The sequence below is a fragment of the Talpa occidentalis genome, unplaced genomic scaffold (genome assembly GCF_014898055.3).
Source record: "Talpa occidentalis isolate TD23 unplaced genomic scaffold, MPIMG_talOcc4v2.1, whole genome shotgun sequence".
NCBI lineage: Eukaryota > Metazoa > Chordata > Mammalia > Eulipotyphla > Talpidae > Talpa > Talpa occidentalis.
Genome location: NW_026555331.1, coordinates 2995807 through 3011450, shown reverse-complemented (window position 1 = coordinate 3011450; position 15644 = coordinate 2995807). Strand labels below are relative to the sequence as shown.

The following is a 15644-nucleotide window of genomic DNA, read 5'->3' as shown; positions in this document are numbered from 1 at the left end:
GGCCGGCTGCCCGGGGCCGCCCCCAGGAGCAGGCGACTCCGCCCCGGCCCCGCCCCGGCCCCCAGGCCCCCCACGCCCAGAGACCAAGCCCCAGCTCCAGCGGCCGGTTTCCCGGTCACGTTTATTCAAAGGACTGGGGCGCTCAGCGAGGCGCGGGGCGCCCACCCTCCTCCGGGCTCTGCTGACCCTGGCGGTCGGGCCGCCGGAGGCGGGGGGCGGGGGCGGGAGCGGGGAGCCGGGGGCCTCTAGGGGCAGGTGGCCGCGGCTGGGCCCGAGAGCCCGGAGGGGGGAGCCCGGGGCAGGCGCCGGCAGGTGATGAGGTGGGTGGGCAGCGCCTGGGTGTCGTGGAAGATGACGAAGACGCGGGGCCGGTCCAGGCGGTCCACGGCGCTGTCGAAGCGCAGGAGCGCGTCGTCCGCGGCCCGCAGCGGGGGCGCCCGCAGCCCGGGGTGGCCCTGCCCGAAGTCGCCGGTCAGGACGCGCGCCACGAAGACCGCCTTGAGGCCGTCGGCGGCGGGCGGCGAGTAGCAGTCCTGCACCGACAGCGCGGCGCGCTCGGCGAAGTAGACGCCCCGGCCGTACAGCGTGCCTGCGGGGCGGCGGCGTCAGCGCGGGGCTCGCGCGGCCCGCGCCCCCCTCGCCCGGGCCTCACCGTTGCGGCCGCAGAAGCTGCGGTTGAAGCCGTGGGCACAGATGTCGGGGACGGCGGCCGCCGACGTGCCGTGGTACAGGACGCGCTCCACGGGGCGCCGCTCGCAGCGCTGCTCCAGGAGCCCGAGGTGCGCCTCGTACTGCTGCTGCAGCAGGGGGTGCCGCACCCGCTGCACCTGCGCGGGCATCAGGCTCAGACCCCGGGGCCCGCGGGGACCGGCTGCGCCCCCAATCAGAAGCCCCGCTTGGAGGAGCTCAGGGCCTGGGGGAGACACCCGGCTCCCATTTCCCGGTCCAGTGAGACTGGGTGGCCTCGAGGACCCACGAGCCGCCTTCCCCTCCTGGGGTCAGAGCTTTCCGGGCAGCCTGGGGCAGGCGAGTGGTGAGCGTGCCAAGGACCGAGAGAACATGCCGGCCGCCCTCCCACCAAGGCCCCAGCATTCCCCGACCCACAGACCTGTCACCGCAGGCCGGCCGGCAGCCACGGGGCAGGAGACTCCGGGCAGGCCTAGTAACGGGCTGGGGGGGTGTGGGGGGCGGGGAAGCAAGACACGGCCCCTGCGCGCAGCACAGAGGCCAAAGGGGCGCACTGCGGGAGTCACAGGGCGGGACGCGGGTGCCCCTGTGAGGGGGTGGCGGCACGGAGGCCCTTTCTCTGCACTGACGCGCTCTGCTCACCCTGGGGCGGTGGGGGCTGGACCCACCAGACATCTGCCTCCCCTCAGTCCTGAGGCTGCTCTGGCCCCCCCCACCCCCTGCAGCGAGTCAGGAGTGCGCGCCCCAGCAGTGCCCCCAGCATCCCCTGCGGGTCCTCCCTCCAGCCCTCAGCCCTGCACTCTGCCCTGGCCCCCAACCTCCCTTTCCCTCTGGCTCCTCAGGCCTCCCGGCCTCAACACCCCGCCGGTGACCCTCTTCCTGCACCGGCCTAGGCAGGCTGGGACAGGCTGGGGCTCCCCTCCAGCTTGCCGTTGCTCCCGCCTTCTCTGAGGTGCCGAGGGCAGGGCTTCCTCCCCAGCAGAGGGCCCGGAGCCCCAGCAGCCTGGCACCTGGGCAGGTGGTCCTAGCGGCGGCCAGCAGGTGGCAGCACCACCCCAGGCCCCAGACGGGAAACTAGAGCTGACTGGAGAGGGTGACCATGGTCACCAGCTGTGACTGGCCCCTCAACCCCACACTCGGGCCTGGCACCCACCTCTGTGCCCCAGTGCACCCCGCGCGGGTGGGTCCTGGCCGACCGAGGTGACACAGGCCAGAGTGACAGCCCGCAGGCCCTGCCAGGCAAAACGGCCAGCCGGGAGTCGGGCAGCGTGGACTCACCCGGATGATGCGGACCCTGCTGCGGGCGTCGTCCAGGGTGTCGTAGAAGGCCTGCACCACCTCCCGGAACTCCCTGCTGCCCTCGGCCAGACACTCCAGCCCGCCCGGGGGCTCCTTCAGCCTCTGCCGCAGCCCTGCGAAGGCAGAGGTCAGGGGGACAGGGCTGGTTCCTGGGAGGGGCCTACACCCCACCCCGCCTGAAGCGCAGACTCCCAGGGGTACCTGGAGCTTCCACGGGCAAGGCCGGGCTCTGGGCCGGGGCCCCCGCCAGCAGCGCTGCTAGGTGGCGGGCGGCCCGGGCAGGCTGGGCCCCAAAGCCCCTGAGCACGGTGCAATCTCCGCGCAGGGCCACGCTCACACGGTGGAACCGCTCCAGTCGCGCCTGCAGCTCCGAGGGCAGCAGGTGGCCCCCGGGGCCCACCGCCTCCTCCCGGAGGTGCTCCTCCAAGGCGGCCCCCAGCGCCCGCTCCAGCTCCTCCACATCCTGTTCAAAGGCCACGTGCACCTCCAGCTGGGCCTGGCTGCCAGGGCCCCCGCCCGCGAACCCGACTGCCCCAGGTGGGGGCGGCTCCAGCAGGGAGAGGGCCAGGGCTCGCCGCAGCGCGGCGACCTCCTCCTGCTTGGCCTCCCGACCTGGCGGCTCCAGTGAGCGGTGGAGGGCCAGCTGCAGCTCAGCCTCCTCCTCCAGCCGTCCGGGAGCCCCAGGGCTGGAGGTCCCAGGGGCCTCCTCTGGCCGCCCCGCAGGCATCTCTTCCCCTCGCTCCAGGGGCAGACAGCTGTCCAGGGCGGCCAGCAGCTCTCGCATCTCCCCTGGGGGCAGAGGAAGGCCTGGGTCAGGGGCAGCCTGACTGGGCAGAGTGAGGCGTGGGGGGGTGGGGGCGGCACAGGGTCAGAAAACAGGCAGGATGCAGAGCGGGCAGCAAGGACCAGCCCCAGCCCTGGGACGTGCGGAGTCCCCAGAGAGCCCTACCCAGGCTCACGTTCTCCTGGTCACTGCCTGCATCGTCCGGGGGCCACGGGGTGAGGGGCTGGCCAGGCAGGGCCTGGAGGGCCTCGGTGGGATCCTGTCAGGAGACAATGTCAGAAGCTCTGGGCACCCCCTGGGGTACTGGGCGAGGGCACAGGGCCCACCTCTACCTCAGCGACAGACTCCGTGGCTTCCAGGACAGCTGTGGCCAGCCGCTCCGTCCCAAACGCACACCGGAATCGTGCCTCCAGTCCACGGAGGAGCTGCTGTCCTTCCAGGCTCAGCAGGAAACTGGCGCTGCCCGGGTGGCCCAGGCTTAGCAGGTGGCAGCTGACGCTGCCCAGCAGGCACTGCAGGAACTCCTCGGCCGCCCGGCAAGGGCCTGGCGCCCCGCAGAGCTGCAGATCAGCACCTGCAGTTAGGGTGCAGGGCAGGTACAAAGGGAGGGGCCCAGGAGGGGGTGTTCAGGGGGTGTTCCCCTACAGCAGCAGGGCCACTCACCCGAAAGCCGGTCACTGTGGATCCTTCGAGTGGGAAGAGGGCCACATCTCCCAGGTCGGCCAGGAGGTCCTCATGGTACAGCCGCAAGAAGCGGAGGGCGCCAGGCTCCATGGGCAGGACCACATCCACCAGGCCTCCCTGCCCTGGTGACGCTTCAGGCCCCGGACGCCCGGGACCCTCCCACCCTGGCGCCCCCACTGAGCCCACTGGCCCAGCCGGTGCTGGAAGCTCTGCGGGACACGCTGGTGTGGGGGTGGCGGGTGGCCCTGGGGCCTGCTCAGAGCCCGTGGGCACAGTCCCTGCGCCTGTCGGCACCTCTGCAGGCCCTCTGGCCTCCGGGGGGGCAGGCTTGGGGACCCCAGGCTCCCCCTCGGTCAGGTGCCCCCTGGCACCAATGTCCTCAGAAGGGTCCTCTGGCTCCAGGACATCGTAGTGAGGCACGAAGCTGAGCACCGTTCCCTGCAGCTCATGCTCCCGCTGCAGCACCCGCTCCGCAGCTGGGGAGGGGACGGGGTCAGGCCCTCAGGATCCAGGAGGGTCAGGTGTCAGAGAGGGGACGGGGTTGGGCCCCTGGGGTCCAGAAGGGGACAGGGTTGGCCCTCTGAACTCACCCTGCCACTCCTGGAAGGAGACCACAGTGCCCAGGAGCCCAGGTAGGCTACGCAGACCCTCCAGGGCGCCCCCACCGCTGCGGCCCTGGTTCTCCAGGTACAGCTCCAGCAGCAGTAGGTCCACGGACGACGTGGCCCTCACCACACGCACGGCTCTGGCCTGTGGCACCGCGGTTAAGGACACGGCTGCCCCCTCCAGGCGCAGGGAGCGGGCCTGCTCCTCCAGGCCCAGGAGCTCTGCAGGGAGGTGCAGGTCAGCGAGGCACCCGCCACCGCGCAGGCACAGGAGCCCCCGGGGGCCCCTCTCACCTGCCTCGGACAGGGGCTTGGAGAGTTGAACCAGGGCCCGGTCCGGTCTGGGGCTGTCCAGGGCGCGGCAGGGCTGCTCCGGGTGCCCCGCGGCTCGTAGCAGGGCCTGGACGTGCAACTCCAGGCTCCGGGGCGCCGCGCCCAGGGGCAGCCCCTGAAGCAGCAGGCGCGCCGGGGCGCGCGGCGGGGCGGGGCGCAGCCTCAGCCGGGCGCCCTGCAGCTCATGCTCCCGCGCCAGGACCCTCGCCGCGTCTGCAGGCAGGGGCGGCGTCAGAACGGCTCCGCGGGGGCCCAGGCCGCCCCGCCGCCGGCCCCTCACCTGCGGGCTCCCAGAAGGTGAGAATGCCGCCGCCGCCCAGTCTCCGCCAGCTCCGCACCGGGCCGCCTCCGGAGCGCCGGCGGTTCTCGAAGTAGAGGGTGAGGAGCTCGTCCGCGCCGTCGGGGGGCAGCCCGCTGAGCTCCACGGCTGCCTCCGCCGGCTCCTCTGCCCTGGCCATGGCTCCCGGGGCCCCAGAGGGCGGGGCAGCGGCCGCCCCGCCGCCCCGGCCGCCCTCTAGGGCAGCCCTCGCCCGCACGCACGCTCGCGGCCCGCCCGACGGGTGCCCAGTCCTGCTGCGGCCGGCGCTCGGGGTCCGAAGCCGGGAAGGGAAGGGAAAGGAAAGCAAAACCGAAACCCGGGGCCAGGAAGGCCGGGCTTGCCGCGGGGCCGGGCGGCCACACCGGACCGCCCCCCGCGCCCCGCCCCGCCCCGCCCCGCCCGCGGCGGGCCTCGCCCCCGCCCCTCCCCGGAGCTTCAGAACCGCGGTCCCGGCCCCACCAAGCCCGCCAGGGGCTCGCGTCCTGCACCCCTCCCCGACCTCAAGGCCCAGCGCCCGCGCCCGCGGCCTCCGCCTCTCGCCCCGCGGGACCCCCGCACCCCAGGACCTGCCCTCCCAGGACCCTGCGGGGCAGAGGTGCTCTCGGGCCGGCCTCGGCCAGGACAGCCTGGGTGGAGAGTCGGGCGTTGTTGGAGGCCGAGACGCGCTTGGCAGCCCCCACGAATCGCAGGCTTCGGGGGCGGGACCCCGGGGTTCAGGCCTGGGTCTTGAGAAGGACCCGGGAGGGCGCGGGGTGCAGGCCCCGCCCCCGCCCCGAGGCCCCGCCCCGGCCGGCCCCCCTCGCCGCCGGCCCCGCCCCGTCATGAGGCCCGCCCCGCAGAGGCCCCGCCCCGCCACAAGGCCCGCCGCGTCGCAGGCCCCGCCCGTCGCAGGCCCCGCCGCGTCGCAGGCTCCACCCGTCACAAGGCCCCGCCCCGTCACAAGGCCCGCCCCGTCGCAGGCCCCGCCCCGTCACAAGGCCCCGCTGCGTCTCAGCCGCAGGCGCAGGCCCAGCGCAGCGGCCGCCGGGCGGGTGCGGGGCGCGTGCGGGACGGGCGCAGCGGCCTTCCACCGCGGGCCGCGCCGCGGACACCGTGCGCTCCGGCCCCAGGCGCCCGCGAGCGGTGAGTCTCCGGCCCAGCCCCGCGTCTGGCCCGCCGGCCGCTCCCGCGCGAGCCCCGCGCCGCGGCCAGTCGCGGGGGGCCGGCGCGCTGCGCCCGGGGGCGGCGCGGGCCCGGGGGCGGGCGGGCGGGGCGCGCGGCGGCAGAGGACCCGCGCCCAGCGCCCCGGCCCGGCGGGAGCCCGCGCGCCCGCCCCCGCCGCGCCCCCCCCGCGCCCCCGCCGCGTCCCCGCCGCCCTCCGCCGCCGCACCCCCGCCCGCCCGCGCTGTTCTCGGCGTCCCCATGGCCAGGCCCCGCCTAGGCGCGGGGGGCGCGGGCGGCGCCGGAGAGGGGCGCGTGGGGCCGGGGGTGCCGGGGCAGAGGCAGCGGCCGGCCGTGACCCCTCGAGGCCGCTTAGGGGCCGGGATGCGCGGGGCAGGGTCGGGCGCCCCCCACGCGTCCCCGCCGGCCGGACCAGCCCGGACGCACCCGGCCCGGCCGCGGGGAGAGGACCCGCCGGTGGCTGGGAGAAACCGGCGAGGCCCTCTCCCTGCGGCGCGAGCCCGGGCTGACGCCGGCCTCCCGTGCCCGTCCCCTTCTGCGCCTTGGGGGTGGCCCGGCGCGGCCCCTCCCGAGCCCCGGCCCCCCCCCCCCCCCCCCCCCCCCCGCCGCGGCCCAGCCCCGCCGGCCTCTCGGGCGGGGAGCCCCGGGCCCGGGAGGATGTGGTGGCGCCGGCAGGTGCCTGGGAGCCGGCGCCGCTCACCGTGTGGGTCTCTTCTCTAGGGGGCGCCTGCAGAGCCCGCGACCATGCCCCATGAGAAGAGTTTCCTGGTGTCGGGGGACAGCTATCCTCCCCCCAACCCTGGATTCCCGGGGGCCCCCAGCCCTCCATGCCTCCTTACCCCGGGGCCCCTTACCCACAGCCCCCTTTCCAGCCTTCCTCCTATGGCCAACCGGGGTACCCGCAGGGCCCCAGCCCCTACCCCCAAGGGGGCTACCCCCAGGGCCCCTACCCCCAAGGGGGCTACCCCCAGGGCCCCTACCCCCAAGGGGGCTACCCCCAGGGCCCCTACCCGCAAGGGGGCTACCCCCAGGGCCCCTACCCCCAAGGGGGCTACCCCCAGGGCCCGCACCCGCAGAGCCCCTTTCCCCCCAACCCGTATGGGCAGCCGCAGGCCTTCCCGGCGCAGGACTCCAGCTGTGAGTACTGGTGGGGGCGCGGGCAGGGGTGCAGGCGGGGTGCGGGCCGGCGGCACTGACCCGTGCACCCTCCCAGCCCCTCATCTAGGGACCTACCACGAGGAGGGGCCGCCTTCCTACTATGACAACCAGGACTTTCCCGCCACTGACTGGGACGACAAGCGCGTGCGGCAGGCCTTCATCCGCAAGGTGGGCGCCGGGCACCCGGGCGCAGCGGGAGGTGGGCGCCGCCGCGGGCCTGACCGCCTCCTCCCCAGGTGTTCCTGGTGCTGACCCTGCAGCTGTCGGTGACCTTGTCCACCGTGGCCGTGTTCACCTTCGTTGGGGAGGTGAAGGCCTTCGTCCAGAAGAACGTCTGGGCCTACTACATGTCCTACGCGGTCTTCTTCGTCTCCCTCATCGTCCTCAGCTGCTGCGGGGACTTCCGCAGGCAGCACCCCTGGAACCTCGTGGCCCTGGTAACCCCCGGAGCCCGTCCCCCACCCCCGCCCCCGGGTGCCGTTCCCATGTGCCAGCAGCCCACACCCGGAACTCTGCCCCACAGTCGGTCCTGACCCTCAGCCTGTCCTACATGGTGGGCATGATCGCCAGCTTCTACAACACCGAGGCGGTCATCATGGCCGTGGGCATCACCACTGTCGTCTGCTTCACGGTGGTCATCTTCTCCATGCAGGTGAGGGCCGGGCGGCGGGGGGGCGGGCGGTGGGGCAGGTGGGCGGCCTGGCACCCCGGCACCCACCCCCTCGCCCACAGACGCGCTACGACTTCACCTCGTGCATGGGCGTGCTGCTGGTGAGCCTGGTGGTGCTGCTGGTCTTCGCGCTGCTCTGCATCTTCATCCGGAGCCGCATCCTAGAGATCGTATACGCCTCGCTGGGCGCGCTGCTCTTCACCTGCGTGAGTGGGGCTGGCGGGGGGTGCAGGGCGGGGCAGAGTGGGGAAGGCGCCCCTCACCGGCCCGCCGTCCCCAGTTCCTGGCCGTGGACACCCAGCTGCTGCTGGGGAACAAGCAGCTGTCGCTGAGCCCCGAGGAGTACGTGTTTGCGGCGCTGTACCTGTACACCGACATCATCAACATCTTCCTGTACATCCTCACCATCATCGGGCGCGCCAAGGAGTAGCCCGGCCCAGCGCCCGACAGTGCCCACTGCCTGCCCCTGAGCCCCGGGCACCTGGGCCAGCCGGCCCTTCCCACTGTGCCCTGCACATCCTCTGTCCCGACCCGTGGCCACAGCATGGCCCGCCCCCCCGGGCAGCGGCCGGGCTCCGCGCACCCCCCCACCCCGCCCCATTGCATGAGCCTGTCCCCAGCCCACCCCGGGTCTGGGGGCGCCGCCAGGCCCAGGGAGAGGGAATGAGCCAAGAGGTGAGGGCGCACGTCTCCCCTCTGTCCCAGCCCCCCGCCTGGCATAGAGCACCCCCACCGCGCCTTGCAGCGCTGCCCGCGGGCCGAGGGGCAACCTGGGGAGGGCGCGCACCTGCTGCTGTCTCTGAATCAGAATAAACGGGACCCTCCCGCCGCCCTGCCTGTGACCTCTCCCTGGCCGCCCACCCGCTCAGGCTCACACAGCAGCTTCTGCCTCTCAAACTCTTCCCCCTCCCCCCCCCCCGCCTGCCACATCAGGGGTCCCTGCCAGGACTCCTCAACACCTACCCCAGGCCTGGCACACACAGGCCCCCACACGCAGCCTCACGCAGGCCCCCCCCACACCGCCGGCAGGAGCTCACAGCCACCCCCCAGCCAGCTGTCTGTCCCCACACCCCTTCACAGGGGCCCTGCTGGCGGGCCTGACTCTGTCTCTGGGCACCCGGCCCCAGCCTCCCCAGCGCCTCACCCCAGTGGGGCCACAGGCCACCCTGGCACTGCACATGTCTCGCGGCAGCCCCCACAGGCCCCCACCTCCACCCTTCCCACAGCCAGTCGCCCCACTGCAGCGCCTGAGGCATGCGGGGCTCATGGGGAAGGCGTGCACAGCACCTCAGCCGCACCCCCCAGCCGCCACCCAGGCCACAGACAGCGCCTGCGCCTGCCAGAGCCTCCAGGGTGCTGGGTGAAGTCCATGGTCTGCGCCCGGCACACAGGCCCTGCCATCTGCCTGCTGGCCGCTCCAGCTGGCCTCCCGCCACCTCCTCCCCTCCCACCAGGCCTCGCCGCTCGGCCTGACCCCCGCCCCAGACTCCGCTCACCACGGGGCCCGTCCTGGAGTCGTCTATCCTGTCACCCCGCTTGTCCCCACGCCACGCCCCGGGCAAGCGACGCATCCCCCCACCTCCTCCAGGAGCACGTGCCTCCAACCGCCAGGGCCCTCAGCTCCCGCAGCACCCACACCAGGGGGCTGAGGACAGGCGAGGTGGGATCAGGGCACAGCCCCGCTGGAGACGCCAGTGGCCTGGGGCTGGGCTGGGCGCGGAGCCAGGGCCTGCTGCCAGAGGAAGGCCACACCTGCCGGAGCGTCCTGCAGAACAAGCCCGGGGCGGGGCCCGCAGCCTCCCTGGGCAGGGCAGATGCCTGGCGGGTGAGCCTGGAGCAGGCGCCTGCAGGTCCAAGGCCGGAGGAAACATGGCAGTCGTGGGCCGAGCCTGCTGGTTTACGACGAGGTGGCCCCCCACCGTCCGAGAGGGCCTGGCCCGGCGGTCAGGCTGGCGTTGCGGGCGCGGGGCTGGCGCAGGCACACGCAGGCCATGTCCGGTTCAGAACAGAAAGGCCCACACGGCGCTGGTGCCAGAAGCCCATGTGGCCCAAATGTTCAAGATGAGACCCCTGGTGACCAGGTCCCAAAAGAGCTGGGGCCCCGGCATGTCCAGGCCAGGAGGGACGGCTCAGGGCCTGGCTCGGCCCGTCCTCCTGCCACAGAATACCTGAGACGAGGTGGCCGCCCGCAGCCCCCACCAAGGACTGCCCCACAGCAAGGCCTGGACCCCGCAAGTCACCCAAAGGAACCTGACCCCGCCCCCCCGCAGGGTGGGGCTCGCCCCCCCAACACGCTAATTCATCCTTTAGTCAAAGAGGGATAGTTACTCCGAGATCCACCGTCGTGTCCAGGATTCCAGGACATGAACGTCCACAGCCTTCCTGCCAAGCAGCCCTGCTGGGCGCCGTCAAGGCAGAGACCGGGCCCGCAGCTCGCAGCTGCCACCTTCTGCTGGCCGGGGCTGCCTCCGCGGTGAGGAGGGGCCTGGGAGAGGCCAGCAGGCCGCCGGGGCGCACAGAGGCTGCGCCGTGACGGGCAGGAACCACAGACTCGCCTGCCCCGGGCCAGCATGGCGGGAGGTGCCGCGCCACGTGGGCAGCGAAACAAGCAGCAGAAGGTGAGGGGATGCCAGCCCCGGCGGCGGGAGGGGGCGCGGCCAAGAGCCAAGGGCACTGGAGGCCAGAGGAGGCCCGGAGCGCACAGCCCCGACCCCCGGGGCCTGCAGGGAGCGGCTCTGGCTGGAGCAGGCCAGGGAGCCAGGGGAGGCCCCCGGGGCGCGGCAGGACCCGGAGGGGCGCGGTGGTGGGGAGGGGGCTGTGCACCTCCCAAGGCGGCCCCGGCGGCCACGCATCGGCTTCTTGAACGTCCCCTCTGGCGCTGGAGCACTGGCGGTGCGCCACCCGGGTGCCCCTCCGGCTTCTCGGCCCCCTCGCTGTCCAGGCGCCGTCCTCCGCCTCCCGTGCGTCACCCGCGCCACCCCCTCGGGCGCCCTCGCCACACACCCCAACCTCCCACACGTGCCCTGGCGGCCCCCCCCACCCCAGCACTCCCTGGTTCTGGGCGACCTGCCTGCTGCCAGCCCGGCAGCTCGGGGACCTCAGGCCCTAATCCCGCCAAGGCCCGGGGCCCCAAAGCCGCCCCAGCTGCGGCACCCCGGGCCCAGCGGACTCGCGGGCAGCCCAGGAGCCCGGCTCCACTCAGCACGTGAAGGCGCCGGATGAAACACTTGGAGACATCAGCCCGCGCGCCCAGCACAACCGCGGGAATCGCGCGCGAGGCCCCAGCCGGGAGGACGGGTGAGCCGTCAGGCCCCGCGGGGGACAGGCCTGGGCACCCCCCCACGCCGGCCCCACGCCGGCCCCACGCCGGCCCGGCACCGACCCGCACCTCCGTGGCCTCCGCGTAACACACCCGGCACCTGCCGCTCGGTCACGGGCCCTCCCGCCCCGCGGGACGGGGCCTAAAGACCGGCAGGGAGGCAAGTGGCAAAGGCAGGCGAGCGAGGCCCCGAGGGGAACAGGCCACTCGGGGAGACAGGCCCGGGGTGGGGGGCCGGGACCACGTCTGCCAGGAGACTCGACCGGCAGCTGGGAAGGGGGGCGGGCGGAGGCCATGCCAGCGCCTGGGGGGGCGCGGGGAGGGGGGGGCTCCACGGCCTCCCCAGGACACTCTCGGGCGGGGCGCCAGGCACGGGCCCGCCGGGGCAGGGCAGGGAAGGGCCACTCGGCCCGGGGCAGCCTCGTCCTCGGGCCGGCGCCAGGGCGGGGAGGCGGGTCCGCGGCGGGCAGAGCCGCGCGGAGAAGAAAGAGACGGCGCGGCCGAGCGCCCCGCACACACGCGCGCGCACACACACACACACACACACACACACGCCGCGCCCGGCGCCAGGGGAGGCGGGGGAGGAACGAGGCGTGACGGACAGAGACCGAGTTAAAGTAAAAACACGTGAAGGAAAAACCAGACCACGTAACCGGCATCCCAGGGAGAGCAGCGGGAAGAACAGCAGTGTCGGCCCCACCCAGAGAGTCATCAGCCCTCGAGCCCCCAAAACCGCCCCAGAGCGGCCCCATGGCATCCCGAGCCCCCCGTTGCCACCTGAGCCCTGACCCCGGGAACCCGCCACTGAATTCTCTTTCCGGACTTCCCGGCAGACGCGCCCTCAAAATCAGCCCTTGCGGGCGGGGCTGGGCAAGGTGCAGGCCGGGGCCAGAGTCCAGCGCAGCCCCCACGGGGAGCTCTGAAAAAGGGGAAACGAGACACAGACACGCAGGGGAACCGGCTGGAGCCCGGTGCTGCTGCCCGGAGGCGGAAGCGGAAGCCGCAGGGGGGCCCCTCAGGGGCCCTGATGGGGACACAAAGAGCCTTGCTTGGAACCGGGAGCCCAGGCCGGTCGACGGGGGACAACACGCAGTGTCTCGTCACTGAGGGGGCTGCGGCGCCAGGAGGGGCCTCCCCTTCTCCGTGGGGAGCGAGGACTGGCCCAGGGGACACAGGGCAATGGTCTGGAACCATCACCCGCACGAGCTGCAGGAGCAGAAGACGCTGCCTGCAGGAGAGGGTGCGAAAGGGCCCAGGGTTTCCCCCGCCCCGCCCAGCGAGGCGCTGTCTGCGGGCAGGGCCCGGTCTTGGGGCGTAGCGCGCTGGCGGGGGTACAGCCATGAGCGCTGTTTGGCAAAATCTCAAAGGGAACAGGCACAGCCTGGCCACAGCCACCCCCAGCGCACACCCACAGGAGCCTCGCGCCCGCCGGCTCACACCGGCGGCCGCTGGAAAGCAGCAAGTCCACACACGGTGCCTTCTCGCCCCCGCGCGGAGCGCCTCGGCCAGGCCACGGCCCGCGGGCGTGCACGTGGGGCAGCCACAAAGATGCTGCCCAAACCCCCTCCTCCAGCACGAACGTCCCGGGAGAAATGATGCTTCCCAAAGGGGGAGACGGGTCACCAGACAGACAAATGCAGCAGGCAGTGGGGTGAGGGCCTCGGAAGCAGGGGCGGGCCAGGACAACCTTCCGTCCAGAACCCCCGTCCAGCAGCTGCCACACACGCGGGAGCAGATAACCAGGTTCACAGAGAAGCGAGGACCACAGGGCTGCCGCCCAGAGGCTTGACCAGCCAGTGCATGCTCTCCACTCAGAGCCTGGGTTCACTTTTCTTTCATTTGATTTAAAATGTATTAAGGAGGGCGTCCCTGGTGGCGCAGGGTTGAGTCTCAGCAATATGAAGCTATCAGCAGCCTCTGAGGCACCAGTTTGATCCCCAGCCAGGGAGCTACCCACATGGTGCAGCAGACCTCTCCCGTCTCCCTGCTGCTCCCCTCAGCAGTGGGTTTCAGTAGATCTGCCTGTTCTGCTCCCCGCTCTGTCTGTGGGGAGTCCTCTCACCCCCGCACCTCTGGCCTGCACCCCAGCTCTTGTGTGCATAAATAAATAAGATAAACCTTTAGAATGTATAAAGGAGAAGTAAACCGGAAAGGAGTGACTGCAGCCCAAGCGAGCAAGGACACAGTGTGGGGTGGGTGACTGGTCTCAGTGGCCTGGGGAGCGCGGCAGCTCCCTCCACGGGCAGCGGGCGTCGTGCCGGACCAGTGATGAGGGGCAAGGGCTCTGCCAGGGGTGAAGGAGGCGTCCGCAGGCTCTGGTCTTGTTTGGGAAAAGAACTGAAATACTAATCAGCATATTGCTGTTTGTTTGTTTTTTAAAGATTTAATTTTTATTCATACAAGAACTGGGGTACAGGCCAGAGGAGCGGGAGGGTGAGAGGATCCACCAGAGACAGAGCGGGGAGCAGGACAGGCAGACTGACGAAATACACTGCTGAAGGGAGCAGCGGGCGACAGGAGAGTTTGCCGTGCCGTGTGGGAATCTCCCTGGCCGGCCGGGGATCGAACCCGCGCTGCAGAGAGCTTCACAGCGCTTCGTTCAACCCGCTGCACCACCAGGGAGGCCCAGCATATTGCTATTTGTTCTTTTAATAATCCATGTTTATTTGTATAATGAGCAACACACTCACGTGACTCAGAGCTCAGGGAGCGGGAGAAGCCCCGTCCCCATGTCCCTGCCCCGGGGCCTTCCCGGCAGGGCCAGCGTGTCACCAGCTCCAGAGCTGCGGGAGGAAAGCAAGCCCGGATTCTGCCTGTGTACAGAGAGCGCAGATGTGGACGTGTGGCTCAGCGTTTCCAAACAGGTGGAGGGAAAGGAAGGGAAAACAGAGGCAGAAACTCAACAGAGGCGGGAAAGAAGAAAAGCAGACAACAGATCAACGGAAACAGAAACGCTGTCAGACCACGGCCGATGGGGTTTTGCAGAGTGCGGGGTCCTTGGGGTCGCTCTGGGAAAGGTTCCCCAGAGCAGAGAAACAGGGAGTCCGACCGCTCCAACACTTACTGTGCAGGGGATCAGGGACAGGCGCCCCGACAGGCCTGGGCAGCGGGCTGGGCAGGGCAGGACCCCAGACTGGGCCACTCCGGCGCGGGGCGAAGGCCCAGCAGCCGTGGGCGGGAGAGGCCGACGCTTCCGCGAACACGCCTGGACGGCGGGGTCACCTGCTTGTGTTTGCAAAGGCGAAAGCCCGGCCAGTCTCGCACCAAACGCAAAAAAAGTGCTGCCGTTGGCCAAGCACCCGCGCGTCAAGGGCAGAACGGAAAGAGAACGCCCCGGGAAAGGGAAAACACCCCCTGCTCCCGGGCGGGCGGTCACCCTCCCCCGGGCAACAGGCCGCTGCCTCGCACCCCCAGCCCCAGCAGCGCGGCATTCTTGGCGCGACGGGGATGCGCGGCTGACACGGACGGGACCACGAGACAACCCGCGCGGCCCAGACGTTCCTAACAACGGCGGGGACCGGTGGCGCCATCGCCCGTCTCGACTCCCCCGGCAGCTGGTCGGCAAAGCCATGGGGCGTCGACTTCCAGCAAAGCCGCCACCGGCCGGCCGAGGGCTCAGAACCGCCCCCGGCACGGCAGGACGCGGAGCGGGGCCCGGGCAGGACCCGGCGAGCGGTGGCCCGGAGCTCTGACCGCGGGGCGTCCGCTGAGAATCGAGCAGCAGAAGGTGCTGAGAAGCGCGCTGGGAGCTGGGAGCGCCGAGTGTGGCGGGCCCGGCAGGGACACGCCCCTCTTCGGGCAGCACAAGGGCTGCGCGCCCACCGCTGCTCCTGGCACTGACCGCCCGGCCCAGCAGACGGTCGAGAAAGACCCGCCCCGTGGGGGAGGCCCCCGCCGCCGCCTCCCGGGAGAAAACACCAAACCCCAACTCGCCCCGCCTGATGGGGGCTGCCTGCGCCCCGGCCCCGCACTGGCCCCCAGGCCGCTGCCTGCCTCAAGGCTGAGCGCCGCCTCCCGGGCCCTGGCCGCGGTCAGCAGTGCCCGGCACCGGCGTCTGCAGATCCCGAGGCGACACCGGCCCCAGAGCCCCGTCGGGTGATCGGCCTTTGGGCGTGGGTGGGCATCTGTGGGGCACCCCAGGGGGCAGCAGCCGCAGCCCGTCCGCGTGGACAGGAGTGGTGTGGGGGGAGGGCCTGGCCGGAGGGCCCTGCCTCAGCAGCTGCAGGCTCTGGGACACGCCCGGCAGGGGCTCGCGATGCCCCGAGGAACCCCAGGCGCAGAAGGGCGCGGGCTTGGGGCCGGGCCGCCAGCCACATCTGGCACTCTCACACGGGGACAAATCTCGAAGCCGGGGACCCCCAGCAGCAGGGGGGAGAGTGACCCCCACCGCGACGGCTGTGGCCAGGCCGCCCAGGCGGAGTGGGCCCAGGGCCCTGCAGCTCCCCGCAGTCGGCGGGGACGCTGCCGGACGCTCCCGGCTGCTCCCAGGGACACGTCCAAGGGCTCGGACAGGACAGCGGGGCAGGAGGCACCGAGGGTGGCGGTCTCTCACCCCACTCGCCCCGACTCCAGCCCAGATGCGCGATCGGAATTTATGCGGGTGAAGTTCGGCTGAACCCCGTGCT

The 15644-nt window shown here is 72.2% G+C and overlaps 2 protein-coding genes across 2 annotated transcripts; one reads left to right on the top strand and one right to left on the bottom strand.

The window, feature by feature from the left end:
• Positions 1-245: 245 nt before the first annotated feature.
• On the bottom strand, positions 246-4850 carry PARP10 (poly(ADP-ribose) polymerase family member 10). The gene is made up of 10 exons (XM_037506584.1): positions 4673-4850; positions 4354-4605; positions 4045-4281; positions 3434-3930; positions 3103-3330; positions 2936-3029; positions 2188-2775; positions 1966-2099; positions 653-827; positions 246-589 (listed from the first exon to the last, which is right to left on the bottom strand). The coding sequence occupies exons 1-10, from the start codon at positions 4848-4850 to the stop codon at positions 246-248; spliced, it is 2727 nt and encodes a 908-aa protein (XP_037362481.1).
• A 951-nt stretch (positions 4851-5801) lies between these two features.
• Positions 5802-8521, top strand: GRINA (glutamate ionotropic receptor NMDA type subunit associated protein 1). The gene is given in 8 exon segments (XM_037494476.2): positions 5802-5833; positions 6593-6698; positions 6701-7009; positions 7086-7198; positions 7267-7467; positions 7554-7682; positions 7763-7906; positions 7981-8521. Coding segments are annotated over 7 exon segments (1128 nt in total). The 5' UTR covers positions 5802-5833; positions 6593-6616; the 3' UTR covers positions 8131-8521.
• The last annotated feature ends 7123 nt before the right edge of the window (positions 8522-15644 follow it).